We start from the raw sequence: 19,685 nt of genomic DNA, 5'->3' as shown, positions 1-19,685 counted from the left end.
GTGTGTATGAAACATGCTGTAATGTAAATTCAGAGAGATTATGCTTAGTGTGTATTTACCTGAACAGAACAGTAAATACTTCAAATTCCTTCCCTGTCAGTCTTTTCTGTGCTTGCCTAACTTAATGCAGTATTCAGAAAACATTTTCCTAATTGTGCTACTTTAATATGATGAGTTCAGCATTGGTGGACAACTCCTTGTCACATGGAGTTTTAATTGCTTATGCAACTCTAGTCGGTAAATGTTAAAAACATCAATACCAGTGACATGTTTTCTTGCTTTCTGTAGAATTTAGGAGTGAAACAAATATTGGTGTGTAATAAGTTTGCATTGGATGTTTCTGTATTTGAAACAAAAGTGATGTTGCTTGAAGTACAGACATGGAAACTAAAATTCCTCTATTGAGACTTTTTTTTTTTTTTTCTTTTAAGAGTCTGAATCAGAGGCCTGGTCTTCTCACCTTGCATCTCCAAATGTATATATGAAGTATCCAGTAGAAACAAAATCGACAAAACCTTGGTTGAAGACCAAAGTAAAACACAAACTCCTAAACAAGAAAAGCTTTCTACCTTCTACCTTGATATTTTTTCAACTTGACATAGAATCATAGAATCATAGAATTAGCCGAGTTGGAAGGGACCTCAGAGATCATCTAGTCCAACCCTTGACCCACCGGAGCAGTTGCTAGACCATGGCACTGAGTGCCACATCCAGTCTTTTTTTAAATGTCTCCAGGGACGGAGAATCTACCACTTCACCGGGCAGTCCATTCCATAGCCTAATCACCCTCTCCATGAAGAAATTCTTTCTAATATCTAACCTAAACCTCCCCTGGCACAACTTAAGACTGTGTCCTCTTGTCTTGTTGAAGGTCATCTGTGAAAAGAGTCCAGTTCCCACCTCGCTACAGCCTCCTTTCAGGTAGTTGTAGACAGCAAGGAGGTCTCCCCTGAGCCTCCTCTTCTTCAGGCTGAACAGCCCCAGCTCTCTCAGCCTCTCCTCATAGGGCCTGTGCTCGAGTCCCTTCACCAGACTGGTTGCCCTCCTTTGGACCTGTTCCAGGACCCCTAGTTAAATTCCTACCTCTGAAAAAGCTGTGTTTAACTTCAGCAGATGCAAAAGTTAACTGAAGACTGAAGAAAAAAGAAAATCAGTTGGAAGCTGAAGGAAAACTTACAGCCTTTTTGGAGAGGAATAAACTAAAGTAAATTAGAATTTATAAACATGTTTTGGTGTAGCGGGAGGAGCCATTCTTGCTCCTGAAGCTCGACGAGCTGCTGGTCTCTTCCAGGACTCCAGCCACCACACAGCGCTTCCAGGGTAGAAGTGTAGCAGGAAGAGCCTTTCTTGCTCCAGAGGCTCGACGAGCTGCTGGCCTCTCCATGCCTCGCACCATAGTGAGCTGAGGTGCCTTCTGTGGGTGTGTGTCCCACCTTTATTGGCCCCCTGGTAATAGGGGGCCTGCCCTAACCAGGCACAGGTGGACTCACACCTACTCTTTGGCAACTCGAGGCACCTGGTTTATCTTGTTTCTCTACATTTTGATAAGACTTGAAAATTAGTCCCTCTCCCAATTAGAACTGTGATCAAGCATTTTTCATCAGCATTTACCAATGACCTCAGGATATTTTACACTCCTGGCATAAAGTTGGCTTTATGTGTTGGTTTGGATTTTTTTGCAGTATACTGCAAAATCAGAGATTATGTTGGTTGGAAAGAGGTAGAGCTCATGTGAAATGCTAGGAGAAGATCAGAACCTGATTTTAATTTGTGTGAAAGCTCCTGACAGTTTAGTTAAGTCCATGCGATATTCCCTCGAGAGTTTGAAAGCAGTGTTTGAATGCCTCTAGTTGCATTCCCTGAACGTCTTGCCTTGCCAGTGCCCTTGCAAGCATCCTGTTTACAGTAGGATTTCCAAATACTTGCCAAAGGGTGCAATTATATAATAATTACTACATAAAGCTGTGTGCAGCTGATACAGCTCAGGTATTTTTTGCTTCTGTTGTCTATCACTTTAGTTGTTTCAAAGTAATTGAGGATTCTCAGCAGTATAGCTTAAAATAAAACTATTACCACTGGAGTTTTACTGGTTGAATGTTAGTTGTCCTGGTAAAGATAAACTAGAGTAGAATGTGCAGAAGACCGTGAAATCCTTTGCTAATTCCTTGCTAACTTTTAAAGCAATGCACAAGAGGTGGTGGGTCTTCTGCAATGAAGTAGTTCAAGTGAAACAGTTTAAGAGGCTGAATCTTACCTCTGCAAATACTATTAGACACTTCAGACTGAGATAGTTTTGCAGGGACTTAGCAGAGAATTTCAACTTTATTCTGCTAGGAATTGATTAAATAATTTTTTGTTTGGGCAGTACTGTCTGTATTTGTATATTTTTTAAACCTAGTTCTTTATGTACCTGAGGGTAAATGTTTCATATATTTCATCATCTGTCTTGAAACCTTGTGGTCCTGGCATCACATAAGTAACAAATTGTTATTTATTATTATTGCTAATATTGTTAGAATGCAGTGGGAGTGGGACTTACACATGCACAACACAGGTGGCATATATTCCTAAATGGAAGAAAAAAGGAATAAAGGGAAACTGTTGCCTTTAAATGGTGCTATATACATTGATAAAATGCATGATTGCAAGAGGAGTTTTCTCTGTGAGATGCTTAGCAAGTTTATGGCTGAAGTGGTGGAAGCATGTCTTACAGATTATGTTCAGGCTAGCATCTCTGTGATCATGAGGACTGCAACAGCACTCTTGACCCTAAAGAATTCTCCAAGTTATTTATGGCCAGTGCTTGCAGAGGCTCTGTAAAAGAGGCAAGTAGAGAGGGTGGGAGAGAAAAGGAAGATCCAATAGATGACAGCACTTAGTAGTTGGGGTGTACAGCTGAGAGGGTGTACCATACTCATCAGCTTTGTGTTGTGACAAACTGGCATTTAGATACTTGACTGCTGGGTATGAGGACAAAGTAAGAGAAAACAAGGGATGGAGATACAGGGTGTCTGGTGTTTCTCAGCTAGAACAGCATGTGTCAGCTCCCTCAAACTGTTCCTCTTCCTTGTCTTGTCCCTCATTTCTTCCTCCCATGCACCCTCACGGTCTCCCCACACACAACACCCACATACTGGTGACACAGCACGACTTCCCTGCACAGAACTTGTTTGGCTCAGCATAGAATCATAGAATCATAGAATTGGCTGGGTTGGAAGGGACCTCAGAGATCATCGAGTCCAACCCTTGAACCACCGGTGCGGTTGCTAGACTATGGCACTGAGTGCCACATCCAGTCTCTTTTTAAATATCTCCAGAGGTGGAGAATCCACTACTTCCCTGGGCAGCCCATTCCAATGCCTGATCACCCTCTCCGTAAAGAAATTCTTTCTAATATCCAACCTAAACCTCCCCCAGCACAACTTGAGACCATGCCCTCTTGTCTTGCTGAGAGTTGCCTGGGAAAAGAGATCAACCCCCACCTGGCTGCACCCTCCTTTCAGGTAGTTGTAGAGAGCGATGAGGTGTCCCCTGAGCCGCCTCTTCTTTAGGCTAAACAACCCCAGCTCTCTCAGCCTCTCCTCATAGGGTCTGTGCTCGAGTCCCTTCACCAGCCTAGTTGCCCTCCTTTGGACCTGCTCCAGGACCTCGATATCCTTCCTGAACTGAGGGGCCCAGAACTGGACACAGTACTCAAGGTGTGGCCTCACCAGGGCTGAGTACAGGGGCAGAATCACTTCCTTGGACCTGCTGGCGACGCTGTTCCGGATACAGGCCAGGATGCCATTGGCTTTCTTGGCCACCTGGGCACACTGCTGGCTCATGTTTAGCTTCCTGTCGATCCAGACTCCCAGGTCCCTTTCTGCCTGGCTGCTCTCCAGCCACTCTGTCCCCAGCCTGTAGCGCTGCTTGGGGTTGTTGTGGCCAAAGTGCAGGATGTGAGCTGCTGCTCAGCAGGGTGTGCTTGCAAAACGTTGCCCTTAGAAGCCATATGCCCTGACAGATGCAGAGGTCCCCATTTGCTGTTCACTTAAGCTTAAAAACAAACTGAAACTCCATGCTATGAAAACTTTCTTGACCTGTGTTTGCTTGTTCTAGCTTTGTGTTCTAAGAACTGGGAATTTGTGTGTGCATTTCACTTGATTACCTGCATTGCTGTAGGTGCCAGGAAGTCAGTTCTAAGAATGTGTAACTTGTGAAGGAAACCTCTGCTGTATGGACCTGCTGCATACATAGCACTGTGCTTTTAAACTGGATGTGCAGGAGGCTGAAATGGAGTTTGGAGTGTTTGGAGGTGGATATGCATCTTTGTGTGTGTTTGACGTAATAGTTATTTACTTACACTGCACATAATTTTAAAATAAAAAACTCTTCATAAAAGCTGCTCTATGGTCTATATGGTCTTTCCATATGCTGTGCACATTTAAGAGTTAATTTGCCTGCTACTGCTGAAGTCAGCTTAGGTGACCAATTAATGAACCATGGATAGAAGATTACAGTGATTTGAGGTACCATTGCTGTTTTTGAGTTTTTGAGTGTTAAAGAACTGTAGGTAACGAGATGCAGCAGACAGCTTTTGAGTCTCATGGCCTACCAGCACTAGAAAGGGTTATTCCTGTATTTATTAAGAAGCTAATGATGTATCTAATTCTAACATGATTGTAGAAGATTAGTATTTAAATCTCATTGACTCAGGGCTAAGCAGAAGCTCAATACCTCTGAATTTCCAGAGATTATGATCTGTGCTATCAAGTCATGTGACATTTCGGGCTATTTTATTGTTTTTCTAGTGGCTTGGGGCAGAAGCTACTAAAACTTTGTTGCATAATTAATTAAATCCAGTTTGTTCCCCATTAATTGTAAGGCTGAGTTTAAATTATGAAATGCATTTTATGGGGATGCATTTTAGAAGAGAGTGGAGGGAACATTTTGTGGAATTCAGCCCAGGGGATCTGAACTTGTTGATTTTAAAATACAATCAGCGACATCTAAGCAAAACTATGATTCTATGAAATCTATGATTTCTATGATTCTATGAAAACATTAATGACTTTGTGGGTATGCAAGGGACAATTCTCTTCATCCACTGCTGGCTTCGTGAAAATGTTCCTACTTTGTTCTGATCCTTTTGTGTCCCTTATCACCCAGCCGGGCTCCCCAGATGCAGGTTGCAGTTAACTATGACTATTATTTTCTGCCCTTTTTTCCATATAGGCACCTGCCTGTGCAACATGCCTTTCCCCATTTCTTCTAATTTCTTCTTACTCAGCACATCTTCCTTGATCTTTCAGCTCTGTATCCCAGTTCCAGTTGCACATCCTGTCTTCTTCCAGAAGCCAGTGTTTTCCTGTATAGCACTGCTTTTCTTACCCCTACAGTACTCCTTATATTCTTTTCCCACCACTCACACATCCTGTCTTTTCTCCAGTGCATTCACTTGTCTTAAATAGTCTTCTGCATCCTCACCATAGGACACTGTATTGACCCAAACAAATGAAGAATCAGTTGTTTCCATTAAAAAAACCTTGATTTTGGCGTAGTAATAGCCTTAAATAAACCACTTTTGAAATTATTTAGTTACACAAGACTCTTTCTGTTTTAGAAGAAGCTTTTCAGCATACTGGTTAAAGGAAAAAGGTTCCATAAGTGTCAAGTGTAATAGACCATGATCCTAGTGTTTATTATGAAAAATTTATGACTGTTTGGTAGTCTGCCATTCCATTTTGTATGAGAGATTTTCCATTTCAGAAGCAGATCCTTGATAGAAAGTGATTTTTAAGTTGAAAAATCAAAATAATGTATGGAATCAGCAATCATATGTATTCAGACATTTTCTGGTTTGTTGGTTTTGTTTTTTGGTTTGTTTTTTTTTTTAATTTATGTATCTTAAATGACATACTGAAATTATTTAAATTGCATTTTTTATTTCCTAATAAGAAAAGTTATAATAATCATAGTGATATTTGAAGTCACTATGAACTGTGTTCAGAGGGATGAACAGAAATCTTTTTAAACATTGCTTAGCCCATTGGCTACTACTATTGTTAATAGAAGCAGGTTTTTTGTGTGTGTGAATTATATGTGAGTACTTAATTCCTTGTGTTTGTGGGTGGATTGAGAGTGCACGCAGACATACCTGTTGCAATCCAGAATTAGGGGAGGAGAGAAATCTGCATTTCACAGTGATAACTTTCTACTCAAACCTATGAGGTAATCTGTTCATTGTTAGAGGTTGCCTAAGGCTCCATGCCCCTATGTGCAAGCAGGAGCAGGGCTGAACACATGCCCAGTGGGTACTTCCAAAAACAGAAGTGTAAAACCAGGTTGCCAAAATTTGAGTTGACAAAAATAAAATTCTGAGTGGTCTAGGTGGTTTAGATTAAAGAATGTATTTTAAGGTGTGTCAACCAAATAGTCAAGTGGACATGGCTGGAACAAGAAATGCTCAATATAGGAGCCTCCTGGAATTTGTAGCCTCCCTGGTATAACCTTCCTGTGCTCAGCACAGGGGTGGGCTCAGGCTGTGTGTGGCGTTCTGATGGCAGCACTTTTCTTTTGATGTTGCTTTTTGCAGGGAGTCTCACCCTACCATGGGGTTTGAACTGAGTGGTGTGTCATTGAAACCAATGCTTACAACTGCCTTGTGATAAAATGTCACATAAGATCTGTGAATCTTGCAAGGGGTCTTGACCCACAGAGTCATTTTGGGATTACTTCTGGCAGGCAGTGGGAAGGTCTCTCTGTATTATCCACATTTTTTTCTGCTTAGTTTGCATAGGGGCTGAGGCCAGACTTCCTGTTTTGGGTGATACTCAGCATCGACACCATGCCACATGTGAGTTAGAAATATAAGTGTTTTCAGCACCTTGTAAGATAACACCATGAAGTCATAAAGGGGGGGGGGGGGGGGGGGAGGGAGACTGTGAGACTGTGGTTTGGGCTTTTTAAAATATCTCTTCTGGTGTAATTGTAAATTTAGAAATCATTAATTTTTTCCAGACAGGAAGAAGAAGTCACATTTTTGTAATTTCTTGTGGGAGAAAAAAAAATATGGAAAAAATACTTTGAATTCATGGTTTTGGTGCAGTTGGACTGACCAAGTGAAAACAAAACACTTAGTTGTATGCATTAAAATACTTGGACAAAATTATAGTACAAAGGAGCAAAGGAGTCAGCCATTCCAGTGCGAATCAGTTGTTCAGAAATATTTTGCCATCTGTATTAATTGAAAACTTGTTTTATTCTCCTTTAGCAAGGGCAAGACCAATGCCATGAGAGCAGCATAACACTGAAAGTTGCAACATTTGTAAATGTTACCCTTATTTCATAGGAATGTTACCTGTGCTGTGTGGGATACTGAATGCAAACATTAATTTTAAATATAAAAGTGACAGTCAGGAGGGGATATTGTAACAAGTCAAATCCAGAAAACAACTCCTTTTTAAATTATTTTTTTAAAATCAGGTTCATTCGGATTGAAGGGTTTAATAAGTGTTTTGAAGAAGTAACCAAGTAGTATTAATATGGTACAAGCAATGACCACTTCTAGCTAAACTTTCCATCTAAGACTTGGTGTTTTGCCTGCCTTGGATCTTGTGCTCAATTAATGTGACTAAACAGTGTTTGCCAAAGAAATGCAGTGATGAAGGTAAACCTGTTTTATGAGTTGCTTATTTGCATGGTGTTCAGTGGTGTATTTTCAGACAAGGTCTCTGACTAGATTGTGGTGGAAATAGCCATGAGCCCTCATTCTGGATCACTCCAGTGTCTTCTGTAACTTTCAGGTTGGTGGTCTTGAGTATACATATTTTCTGTGAGAGAAGACATATCCTTGATACTCAAAATTCCATATACTGACCTTTTTAAAGGACTCTTTTTAAGCCAGGTAGACTGGGATTCAGCATTATGAATCAGACCTGGAACAGCCCCATCTTTTATTAATAAAATGTCTCCTGATTTACTGCAGGAAGCTAGTGAAATGATTAAGTGTACCAGCAGTCTGCATAAAATGCCTGGGTGACCTCCAAAGCGCTATGACAAATATGAAAGAAAAATTTAAAAACCTGTATGATCAGTTTAAGAAAAATTAAGGCCATATCTCAGTTTGTAGGAAATGCTGTTAAAGTAGGAAGGCACGTAATGGCAGCAGAGTATCAGAAGATCTAGGCCACATCTCTTTCCATATGACCTAAAATGAATGAATAATCTGTGCAGAAAGTATGTTTTCTCTGGAGTTTGCTTTGCAATTTTCCTCCTTGGTGGTCTTCCCAAAAGAAAGCATAGGCAAATAGTATAAACAGGTTAAGAGTGCCTATTCCAAATAGACAATCTTATCTGTTCTCTTTATGGATGTGTATTTTTGTGCCATCTCCTTTGTTATCTATCTTCCAAGACAGAAGCAATGCACATGTAGACGGAGATCTTCAGATTTCTTTTTAGGAAAACATTACTAAATCCTGGTAGCAAGTATCTTAATAGGAGTAAAATTGATTTGTACTGCCATTGCACCTTTTCCTAAAAGATCTCAAAGCACTTAGTAAATAAACCACACAGCTAACTAAACCTCACAAAGTATGTCTGCAGAGAGACAAAATTTAAACAAAATTCAAGCCCAGCATATAAAACACTGAAATTGGCTGAATATAGAAATTAAAACCCTTAAGAAATTATCTTTGTTTTGTAATCTATATCCAAAACATTGTTAATCTCAGGAAGTCCAGAAGGTGATTTGTGGGACAGCTGCCCACAGATTACTTCCATTATGCCTTTGGGTTTCTTTTCAGGGTGGGGATGGAGTTTAGACTGGCTATTCAAGCAGCATGGTCCAGATAATCAAACATCACTTCCAGTCTGCCCTGTCTGACTTGATGATTTACCTGCTCCTACTGCTATCTGCAAAGAGATGGGAAGCGTGTGGACATTGCCATCAGGCATGGATGAAGGCACCTTCTACTCTTTGGTGGAGCAGGAGCAACCTGACTCCACAGTGGCTCCCTTTTCGACCCCACCTTCTTCTGCTCTCCAAGATAAGAGCCATAGCTGATCTTGGCCTCATCCCTTTCCAGTGTTGCAACAAACACTCTCCTCAACCTATGCCTACCCAGGTGCTGCAGGGCAAGAGATGGGGAGAGGAAAGTGCTTGTTTGCATGGTGATGTAGAAAGATACATTTGATGGTATTAGGAAGGGTGACCTGAGTCCAGGCTTCTGATGAGGGAGAAAGGAAGAGACAAAGCTATTTAAATGGTAGAATGTAGGCTGCTGCCACCAGTGCAGAGTGGGTGGCTGCTGCAGCAGAGCATCAAGAGAGATAGCTGCAGCAGGGAGAGTTGTTGACCTTCAGGAAAAAAAGAGGAGGCCCCTGACTTGTGTATGCTGAGCTCACAGCATCCTCAGTCTTAGCCTGCAACAGCCATGGTGTTTATTGCCATATTTTTTGACAGATGGAGATGTACCTGCGCTGTGTAGCACATGCGGCATAAACGAAGAATCTCCGGGAGATGTTGAACCTGCTGGGTATATACTGTGAAGTTAATTCCTGTGTGAGCAGTAGGTGTTTATCCAAAAGAACCAGGCATATTCAGCAGCCTGGACAAGTACCATGAATCCTCACATGCTGCTTGGTGATGGTTTCTAGCTGGAAACAAGTAAAAATGAATGTAGGATAGCTCTAACCTACACGGTAAACATGTAGGTTAGCATGGGGGCTTCCACCCACATGACCTACTTGTGGAACAGCTTCTTTTCTGAAATAAAAGAGTGCAATATCGTCCATGCCTGTTTGAGTAGGATGTGTATTTCTGTTGGCTGGAAAAAAGGAAGGTACAGTTGTCAAGCCCAGATGGAGGCGTTGAAATATGCATGATAGTGGCAGCTGTGTGTGGGAAGGATGACATGAAGTGTGCTGAGGAGGAGTAAGCTTGTTTACTGTGCGACTGTCTTCATGTAGCTGCAGAGCTGAATGGGGAGAGGAATGAGGAATGCGTTTCACATCCATTATTGCTTCACTGCTGGGCAGTTTTTTTCTCCAATATTCATTATTTGTTTGAAGATTCATAAAGGATCAGTGAGTTGCAGTGAAGGAGATTGCAAAGAAGTATCTTGAGAATTTCGCCAGTCCCGGGCTCTCATGGATCAAGTCCCTGTTTTCATGTGCTGGGCCTTTATGCTTGAAGGGTCCTTCTCAAAAGCTGGGCTGAGGCGGCTGTGTGCGCACTTTGGAGAGGAACACGTTGTTCTGGCAGCCTTCCCGATTCAGAATTGTGTGCGTGCCCTTATTTATCTGTGTATTTTGTAGTCTGGGGTTATGTAAATGCTCGAGTGTATGTACCATCTAAATCTGTCTGTCAGGGCCTTGTTTTGTTTCTGCTGGTGCTGCTGGTTGGCTGCAGTGCTCCAGGAGCAGCTCGTAGCTCAACTTTTCCTCCCAGAGGGGATAGGGGCACTCCTGGGCAGATCAGCGAGGTCTCACAGCCAGCCCTGCCTACAGGCAGCCTGCCCATAGTTCCCAAGCGCCTGCCTTGGCACAGGAGAGTGGGGTCAGGCTGCTGCCTTCCTCTCCCCTCTCGTCAGTGGAGCCGGTGGTCACCCAGCCAGGGCAGCCCATGAGGAGGTCCAGCTTTCATATTTGTGGAGTGCGTCATCACCCTCTTTCAGGAAAGAAAGCAATACCAACACTAGCCCAAAGGTTTTGAGATGCTTAAGAGAGAACATATGTATATATGTACGTCTGAGTATACGTAACGGAGGGCACGGGGGATACAACAGTATTGTGCTAGAGTGGTGAAGTGGAATGTGTCAAGTTAATTCACAAACTCTTCGGGGTTTTATATTATTTTGGCTTATGTTTTCAGTCATCTCATTATTTAACATTTTTCTTTGGAGAGAATAAAGGTTTATGGCTTACTTTTTTTCTCACAAGACTGTTTTCCAAGTGTGTTTTATAATGAGTACATTTTTCCCATTCCCATCCCAGAGCATGAAATTAATCTTTTCTGAATCATTCCCTAGTATCTCTTTTAGCTATGTGGACTAAAAAGGTCTTTGACTTAATTAAACCAATCTAAAAAGGAATTCTGAAGATAAAAAGTCATCTATTAGAAGAATATAAAAAGGCTCAAGTGAACCCTAACAACAAACTTACGGAGTGAGAGAGTCCGTTTTGGTGTCAGCTGTTTTACTCTGCACTAACTTCCTGGACCCAACACTGGAAGACTTACCTTTGCTTTTTACACACAGATAAAGTTATGTATCTGTTTCCGTAGAAAGCCAGTTAAATGTAGTAGATAGCTTCCAGATACAGCTGATTTTGAGAGTAGCTGCCATTTTAATCTGTAATCACATGACAGTGACTTCCAAATTTTTATAATCTGAAAATCTACATCCTAAGTGATTTTATCTGATTTGAGCTTTTGAGCTGTCCAACCTACTTCCATTATAAACATCCTGCCTTTACTCTTCATTTTCAGGCATGTCTCTGAGCACACCATGCTTTAGACCTTTTCCATTCACCTAATACATCTAAATATTTCATAAAGAGCTGCAGGAACAAAAGGCAGCAATATTGATACTGGTGCTTAATCTGACTTTTCTACAGCTTTATTTTTATCTTGTCTCAACTGTGACATGGGACAACAATGTTAAGAGCCAAATTTAGTGGTCATCAAATGGCCAGTTCTCAGGAAACTGAATAAATATCTAAAAGCCAGTTTTTCTGAAGACATAAAATTAACTGAATTGATCAAAGTATAGAACCATCAAAAAGGGAAATTTACATAGAACAAAGTGTTTGCTTCCATGTTGGACAAACACAACATCTTTACGACACTTCAAACAGAAGATGTTGCTGCAAATGGAGTGTGAAAAAATTATCTGCTTAATTAGTAGTAAACAATCATGGCAGCAAATGAATTTTAGGTGTTTATTTGTGATTAATCATGGTCCAGATTTGCTTCTGACAATTTTACTTTGAAAATTATGCTAGTTTTCTAGCTCTTCTGTTCTCTTTCAAATGAGGATTTAGCTTTGTTAGTGCTTGAAATTCTATGCATTCTTCATTTTGTTTTAAGGCATCTGACTTACACTCTGTGTTGCCATTTACATTTTAGTAATATGGATGAACATCATTAGCATTTAATATTGCTAGCCTTTTATTTTCACTTTGTATGTAGACATAGATGAAGGTTCAAGACTTAGAAAATTAGACCAAGGCTGAAATGAAAGACTTTCTGCCATAAAGCAGATGCCAGTTAGAAATACATGTTTAATCTGGTAGAAAGAAAAACTGGAGCACAGAGAACACTCTCTTAAATTTATAGTGCAACTTTTTCGCTTGTTGCCAGGGTCTTCAACTGGAAATTATTTTTTTTTCCATGATAGACTTGTCATATGTGCATAGCTTTATCAGCAGCAGAAGACGCAAATGGTGTTTATTTAGAAGTGTGTACATCTATATTTAAGAATGACCTTTCAAAGATGTCTATAAGGGAGGGAGGTATTCAAATCTTGAAGAATTTCTGCCAACTGTCTTGTATCAAGGGCAAAAGGTTTTTTTAGAGAGTCCCAGTCAGGAGTTTTGAATGTCTTGTTCCAAAGTGTCCTGAGCTTTAACATGTCATTGTAGGAGATTTAGTAAACTGTGAGTTTCAGTTTATCTATATAATGTGACAATATAATTAGCTATTATTGCTTCACTGGATGATGTCATGAGGTATAATTTTCTGGTGCTCTGTACATTGTGCTATGAATTCTAGTAGGCTGCCCTTTCAGTTTCTTTTTAAGTCCTAGCTGTAAGTATTGTACAGGCTTTGCTGTACTAGCTTTATTTTTCGTTTTTTTTCTTCATAGTTTCTTCCATTAAATCAATAATACAATATTGTGTAACTGAACTGGAGATTTTTTTTCACTTTAATAAGTTTGTTATGAAGCTATCATCCACATATTTTGTCAAATATTCTGACCATCAAGGAAAAATAAAGAAAAAGCAACCAAAGCACAACAGCTACCTAATTTCTCCTGACAGTCTTACAAGATTTGATTATGGACCTTCAGTTTGACTTATCTGAAAGTTCTTCATAAAGGTTTTGTATATTCATTTCATACCACAAATCATTAGAAAAAGTGAAGTTTTTCAGAAACTTGGCTGCAGTTAAATTATGCAGCATAGAAATCTCAAAGAGCTTTGCATCATTGTGAGAACCACTCAGAATGTACTACAGGGCTGAACAAAGGAGGAAAAATAAGAGGACATGCAACGAGAATGGCAGAATTTTGTTTGTGGAGTATATGTAGGATAAGTAGGGCAGGATTTTTTGTAAGGGAAGGGCGAGAAACAGTCCCTCCTACCCCAGTCTCCTTGTTCGTGTTCTTTCTTCCAGTTAAATATATCTCTGCAGTTCACAATTGATGTGATTATGATATCATAAACAGGCTTTAAGATTCAGGGTTCTTTTTCTAGTTTTAAGGACCAGTGGAAAGGAATGGTATACTCCTTTTGAGGTGAGCTAATTTTCAGTGTGTGTGTGTGTAAGGTTTTAAACTGGAAGACTTCCAATAGCTCAAGACAGACAGAAGCTTTGATTTCAGCCTTTTTGTGCAACAGAAAATAACTGTTGTCACTACATTAATTTCTTACCTCTTACATTTTAATTGACAGAAGACTCCACAATGTGAAAATAAAACATCACCCTAGTTTGTTAGTGTCTTTGTCTACATTATACACAGATGCTAATGACAACCTATGGAAATTCAAGTCCTTAAAACACTCCCCCAGTTGATGAGCCCTTTTATAATACAGCATTAGCCCTCGGATAGACCACCTGCAAAACTTGGATAAGCCTTTTCAAGAAAATACGTCAGTGCATCCTGACACCAGGGCTTGGAATGATCCAGGAAAAAATCAGATGATGAGGACCTCACCAAAGAATGCATAGCATCACTTTAATGTGAGCCAAAACTTGGATGCAGGATGTGAGTAAGAATTCTTTATATGACTGGGAAACGGTGGACTGTAAAATTTCATTTAAAAGACAAGACTAGGTTTCAGTGTCTTTTGGTTTCGTTAAGATAGATTTTGAACAGTCACTAGAGAGGTGAGAGATCAACCTGTAATTACATATTAAAAATCAAACAGCAGCTTTAAAAGGTAATACTGGTATTTAATTGTGTGTAAGAGCTTCCTGGCCTGTTCAGGCAGCAGATGAAAATTAATAAACCAGCTACTTCACTCTTTCTGTGAGTAACAGGTACATGCATAAACATGCAGAAATTGCTTGTATTTATTCCAGTGGGGGAGTTGAGCCTAGCTAGTCCTCACAGACCTTGCAGTCACAGAACAATCTCCGTGTGTCTAGGTCAAAAACACAGTTTAGCTAAGTTTGTTGATTTTTTCTGTATGAACGTATAGAATAGTAATCAGATACTCCCAAGTATGTATTAGTTAGTGATAGTCTGTTTTAAAAGTCTAAGTTCAAATCTTCAGTTAGTCTGTGTCCCCTGACTTCTTTTTTGTCTCAAACTGAGTAACGTGTTTGAAGTCTTACCAGCCAGGAGACTTCTAGTAAACCCAGTACTATTGCTGCAGTGTCTGTGCACTAGTATACTTGTGAAGCTTAAACTTGTAACAACTGTAGGAAAAGTCCTTCAGTAGATTGTGGAAAAACTTCACAAAAATTGTGATCAGCTGGAGTAATTCTAGACATACGTATGTTTTGCAAACAAGGACAATAGTTCATTGTCCTTAACAAAACTAAACACTTTCCCTTAACTGGAGCCCCAGACTTCTTGTAATCCTAGAATCACTTAGAAGGTGTTCTAGTCCAACGCCTCCCTCAGATCATATACAACACTGGTCTGGGTTTCCTAGGACTTTGTCCACTTGAGTCCTGACCTCAGTTGAAAACCTTCAGTCTTTGGCTTGTTAATACTCTTCTACCATTACACATCTGTCTTTTTCTGTTGTATGGCAGAAGTGCTCAGAATCTCACTGGTGATAATCTTGTTTGCTGGATGTGTGGCAATGTAACACGCTCATAAGCCATCATGTATCCTGATCCAGCATATTTTTGGGTCCTTTTATCAGAATGGCTACATATCCAGGTTTTTCAGTAGTTTTTGTTACATCTAGCTAGAGCATGTGTTACTGATGGTTTTGAGAGAAGCCGCACCACATTGCTGCTAAAGGTAGTAGTTAAGCAGCAGAGCTAATTTGTATTAATTAAACAGTATTAACTGTTTTTTTGGTAGATGCAGAGAAAGTATTTCTTCCTGTTACTTAGTTCAATTAGTTCAATAACTATTTCATTCACACAGAATGAGGAGATATCAAATAACTGAGAAATCAACTGGGAGTTAAAAAGTAGGAAAGCTGGTTTCCCTCGTCCTCACCTGTGAATAACAATGAGGTGTGGGAGGATAATATCTGCTACCTATAAAATCATGTAGGGCATGGTTAAAAGAAACAATAGATCTGGTTCTGCTTACTACAGAAAACATTTAATTTGGTCACTATGTCAGATTAACTACATAATGTGTTGTTTTAAGCATTATGCATGTGCAGTAGACTAAACTCACTTAGTTAAGACATTTCAGAAATTTTATCATATTCCAACCTGTCACCAGTCATGATCATTATCAGAAATAAATTAAGTGCACCATTTTAATAATCTTTTTAAATATAATAATAAATAAGGAGTATAGCAAAAAGAAAAGCCATTAATTTATTTCTTTAGGGAAAATGTTTGCCATTCTGTTAACCTGATTTTGTCCCTTACAAGTCTGGTTACATTCCAGAATACTACAGAGTACTTATTTCTGCTTTTGGTTGACTAGGCAGTTGCATTCAGTGTGATGTTTTGGCAATGCTCATATGTCAGCAATGTGTTTAGGTCTTATTTCTCTGCAGTGTGCTTAAGCAGAGGCTTCATCCAAAAATGGGAAGTAATGCAGAATTTGGGAGCCTGCTTACTAGGTATATCTTCCTGCTTTTGGTTTTGTTCTACAGCTACAGTAGCATTTCCTGTATTTTTTTTATTCTGAATGTAAAGAGTTGGTTTGAATTATAAAGCAGTAAATTGCTGTGGAGTTGCCTGCTCTGCTCTTGGTTGCACCTCTTGTGTTATTATTCAACAGTGAAGTTAACAGATATGCTATTCTACTTTTTTTCTGAAATGGCCACTGACAGGGAACATCTCAGTTGTGAGTCTTACTTCTCTCTTTGATTTGAATAAATATGTTAATCTATAAGGCAAATCTCTTATTATTGCTTTTAAAAAGATTAATATTAAGACAAATAAGGAAATTAAGAAAAGGGAGGAGCACCATATTGATTTTGAGGACTGAGCAGGGTTTTATTAAATATAGCCAGCGATCATTTAGCTTCTGCTTTATTATTTTCTGTTGGTTTAAAAAAAATCTATAGAAGTGTTACCGTATACAATCAATTTATACTACCAAGACATGTTCAATAATACCATTAAATAGGCTGGTTTATGGCAGTTTGATGTAAAACTCCCTTCCTGTGTGACATTTAGAATAATACAAAAAAGATGGATAAAAACCAAGTAGATCTCTTATCAGTTTCAGGTTTCTCTAAAAGATGGTAAATAATACCATCTCAGTACTGGCTATGCGAAAGAGAAAGTCCCTATATGATACTGGCAAAAGCCAAAATAAGGGTGGGAAAACGTAGAGAGACAATTATAATGTTATAGTACTATGAGAGGCAGATTAATCGATTTTTCTAAGCTACAGACACAATATGGAAATCATTACATGATTATGTAACTTTCAGCATATAGCAGTAAATGCTTGGCTGAAATACCTTCATTTCTGCTGCAGATTTTTTGCACTTGCTTATCAAATGGACTATATATTGAATTGCTGACCTTATCTTGGCATTGATACAAATGTTCTAACTGTAGACATGGAATTCCTGAAGTGTATAGTTTTGTATTAATGATACTGTTTTGTTAGACTTTGTCATATTTTGCTTTTAAATGAAATACAGGCTTTGGCTACATCTGTCACTGGATAAATGCTGCCTCTTTAAAGTAGGTCCCTTCCTAGGGCAACATAATGTGCATCCACTTTATTCAGTGCATATTCATGATTGAATGTCAGACATTTTGTAAATCAAAAGCAGTATTTTAATTTGTATTTTCCTGCAAAAAATTACCTAATACAGTTTCTTATAAATGATATTTTAACTCAGAATCAACATGGATTTTCTGGGTTATTGTTTTGTTTCAGTGTTCTTGCAAAAGAGAATGTTTTCCTACTTGTATCAGACTTGCCATACTGTTTGTATGTTTTATTACTGTTTTTTAATTAACCAATATTATACCTTTTAAATGCCATTAATTTTCTAACTTGGATAGGTTGGAAGCAGATAGAAACAATGCCTTCACTGAATCAAATATAGTTTCATGGTCCCCATAAAAACAGTTACTTTATTACAACTGCTACTACTCTAAATACTCGGTTCTTTGAAATGTAATACTAATTTTGATTGCACTGTGGATGCAGGTGTGCTCTCTACTTATATAAGGAAAACACTTAATCAGAGAAGTAGTTCCAGTGGAGTAAGTTAACACCCTTACTTCTCTGAGCACACATCTCTGGATACTATGAGAGATGGTGCTGAGCTGTATCTCATTACAATGAAGGTCATCGGCTACATTTGCCAATAAAGTATTACTCTTTCTAAATTGACATCAGATCTAGTAACTAAGTACAGTTAACCAATGGAAGAATTAACACGTATAATTTGCATGATCTATGTAGTCATTTCCCAGCTGTCTGGTTTCAAAACTTTTTTGAAGTAAATGGAGACATTGCTTGCGCTATGGCGGAGTAGACCTTTGCAGTCGAAAGGCTAAGCACCCAGCCAGTTAGTAATTCAGTGAGACACAATACATTATCTATTTTAACAGTCTTCATGGTTAAATACTCTGGCTCTTGTAATACCAAACTGTATTTATAAATAGAAGTCAAATGGTCTGATCTTGACAGCAGAATAGTTCAGAGCTTTGGATATGCCCAGAGCTCACACATACCTCTTCCCTTCAGTGGAGTGGGAAGAACAAGGTAAACTGTTTGAGTCAGTTGGAACTTGGAAACACCTCTGGCATGTGTTTTGCTTGAGTTTTCCGTAGTACATGATGAAATGTGATATGTCCAAGCTCTGCAGTGAGGCCCTTGAAATATATTGTTTTTCTGACCAAGGAAAAGAATTCTTTAAAAAGGAAAATACTAGACTAAGCATTTACAAAGAGTGGCTGTCCAGTTTGCATATTGTGTGAAGAAGCAGAATAGGTCACAAGGAAGTAGATTGAGTTTCTGGTTCCTGTTTCTTGTTCCAGGTAAAGTATTTTAGTGAGTAGTTTTCCCTTGTGAAATTTAGGCAAAGGGCTGGATCCTCAGTATAAGCTTCTGAAGACATCTGGGGCCTCTCATATACTAGCACAACCTAACAGGAAAGGTGAATATCCTACCCTTTGGCACTGTCAGTATGTCTTCTTGAAGACAGTAATTATTCTTTAAGCTTGTTTGGGGTTGAAATGCTGCATCCTTTAGAAAGTAATATACTTTCTTTCATGTCGCATAAAAGTTGATACCAATAATTTGTCTTTTCCTTCCACCATGTGTTACACTAAGCAGTCCCAAGAGGTATGGGCTGACTCCTTAAACATTTAAGTCCCTCTTTGGGCTTCATGATGTGATCACCAGTCTCACACAAGGAAGTGACTGAAGTGACTTCAGTGCTGCATGGATGGGCTTTGCAGGAGACGGGTGGGATTCCAGTTGTACTCCTTTGTTTACCCAGTTACTTTTTGCTGGAATGTCACCCCACTTTATGGCCTGCTCCTTGGAAATTGAGTGTTGAATGAGAGCTATGACTTCCAGTTTGGGAACCAGGTGTCTAAAAACCAGTGTAGTATCACACCTGAACCTAATCCAAACCAAGCTTTCCTGAACACTTTAGGAACACCCTCATGTGGTGGTGCCTGGGCAGCATACAGGTTTGACTCTTTTGTTGAGTACTTGTCCCTGCTCTCATGGCAGGGGTACCGAGTGGGTACCCCTGCTCAGGCTGCACTGTGGGAAGTTCATAACACATCTCTCAGCCTGGATTCCTGGCTGAGCCAAAGCTGAATGTGAGCTGGTCTTGTGGTTAGTCAGAACTGAATGTCTCAGGGCAGGCATACCAACAGAGCCCATCAATAGCTCTTGTCCAGGCTCTGGTGTGAAGTTTCGTGTTGCATGGTTACAGATAATCTGGACAAGGGAGATCCTTGCTCCAGTGCAGTAGTGTCTGTGCCTAGTACTGCAGTGGACTGCAGCCAGATCATAAACAGAGAGCTGTGGGCCAAAACCCAGCATTTATGAACAATATCTATGTAGCCAGCAGTTTTGTGTTGTGAGGAAGAAGGCAGAATACTGGAATGTACTTCCTTACTAAGTATTTTGGGAAAAGAATATGTATTCTGTGACTTAGAATTGTAGGTACTTTATATAAAATGTGACAGTGGTAAACAGGGTTCATTTACCTGGTGGGCAATCCAGTAGCCCACAGAGTGGAGGTATGAGCAATTTACTAGCAGTTCTGCACAGAAACAGGTTCTAGGGGCTTTATCCACAAAGCTAGTACATCTGACACTGCAAGCTTACAATACTTATAATCATCAT

The 19,685-nt window shown here is 39.6% G+C and overlaps 1 protein-coding gene across 3 annotated transcripts in view; it reads left to right on the top strand.

The window, feature by feature from the left end:
• AIG1 (androgen induced 1) overlaps window positions 1-19,685 on the top strand; it is a 122,350-nt gene that overhangs the window by 6,371 nt on the left and 96,294 nt on the right. Inside the window, exon 2 of one of the 3 annotated variants that reach the window (XM_030448317.1) lies at window positions 432-544. The exons of the other annotated variants lie outside the window; for them this stretch is intronic. Coding sequence (XP_030304177.1) covers window positions 432-485 — 54 coding nt within the window. The 3' untranslated portion in view covers window positions 486-544. Of the gene's footprint in view, window positions 1-431; window positions 545-19,685 lie in introns of those variants that run through there. 3 annotated transcript variants of the gene reach the window in all.

The sequence above is a fragment of the Calypte anna genome, chromosome 3 (assembly GCF_003957555.1).
Source record: "Calypte anna isolate BGI_N300 chromosome 3, bCalAnn1_v1.p, whole genome shotgun sequence".
Classification (NCBI taxonomy): Eukaryota; Metazoa; Chordata; class Aves; order Apodiformes; family Trochilidae; genus Calypte; species Calypte anna.
This window is presented reverse-complemented; position numbering and strand designations above follow the sequence as displayed.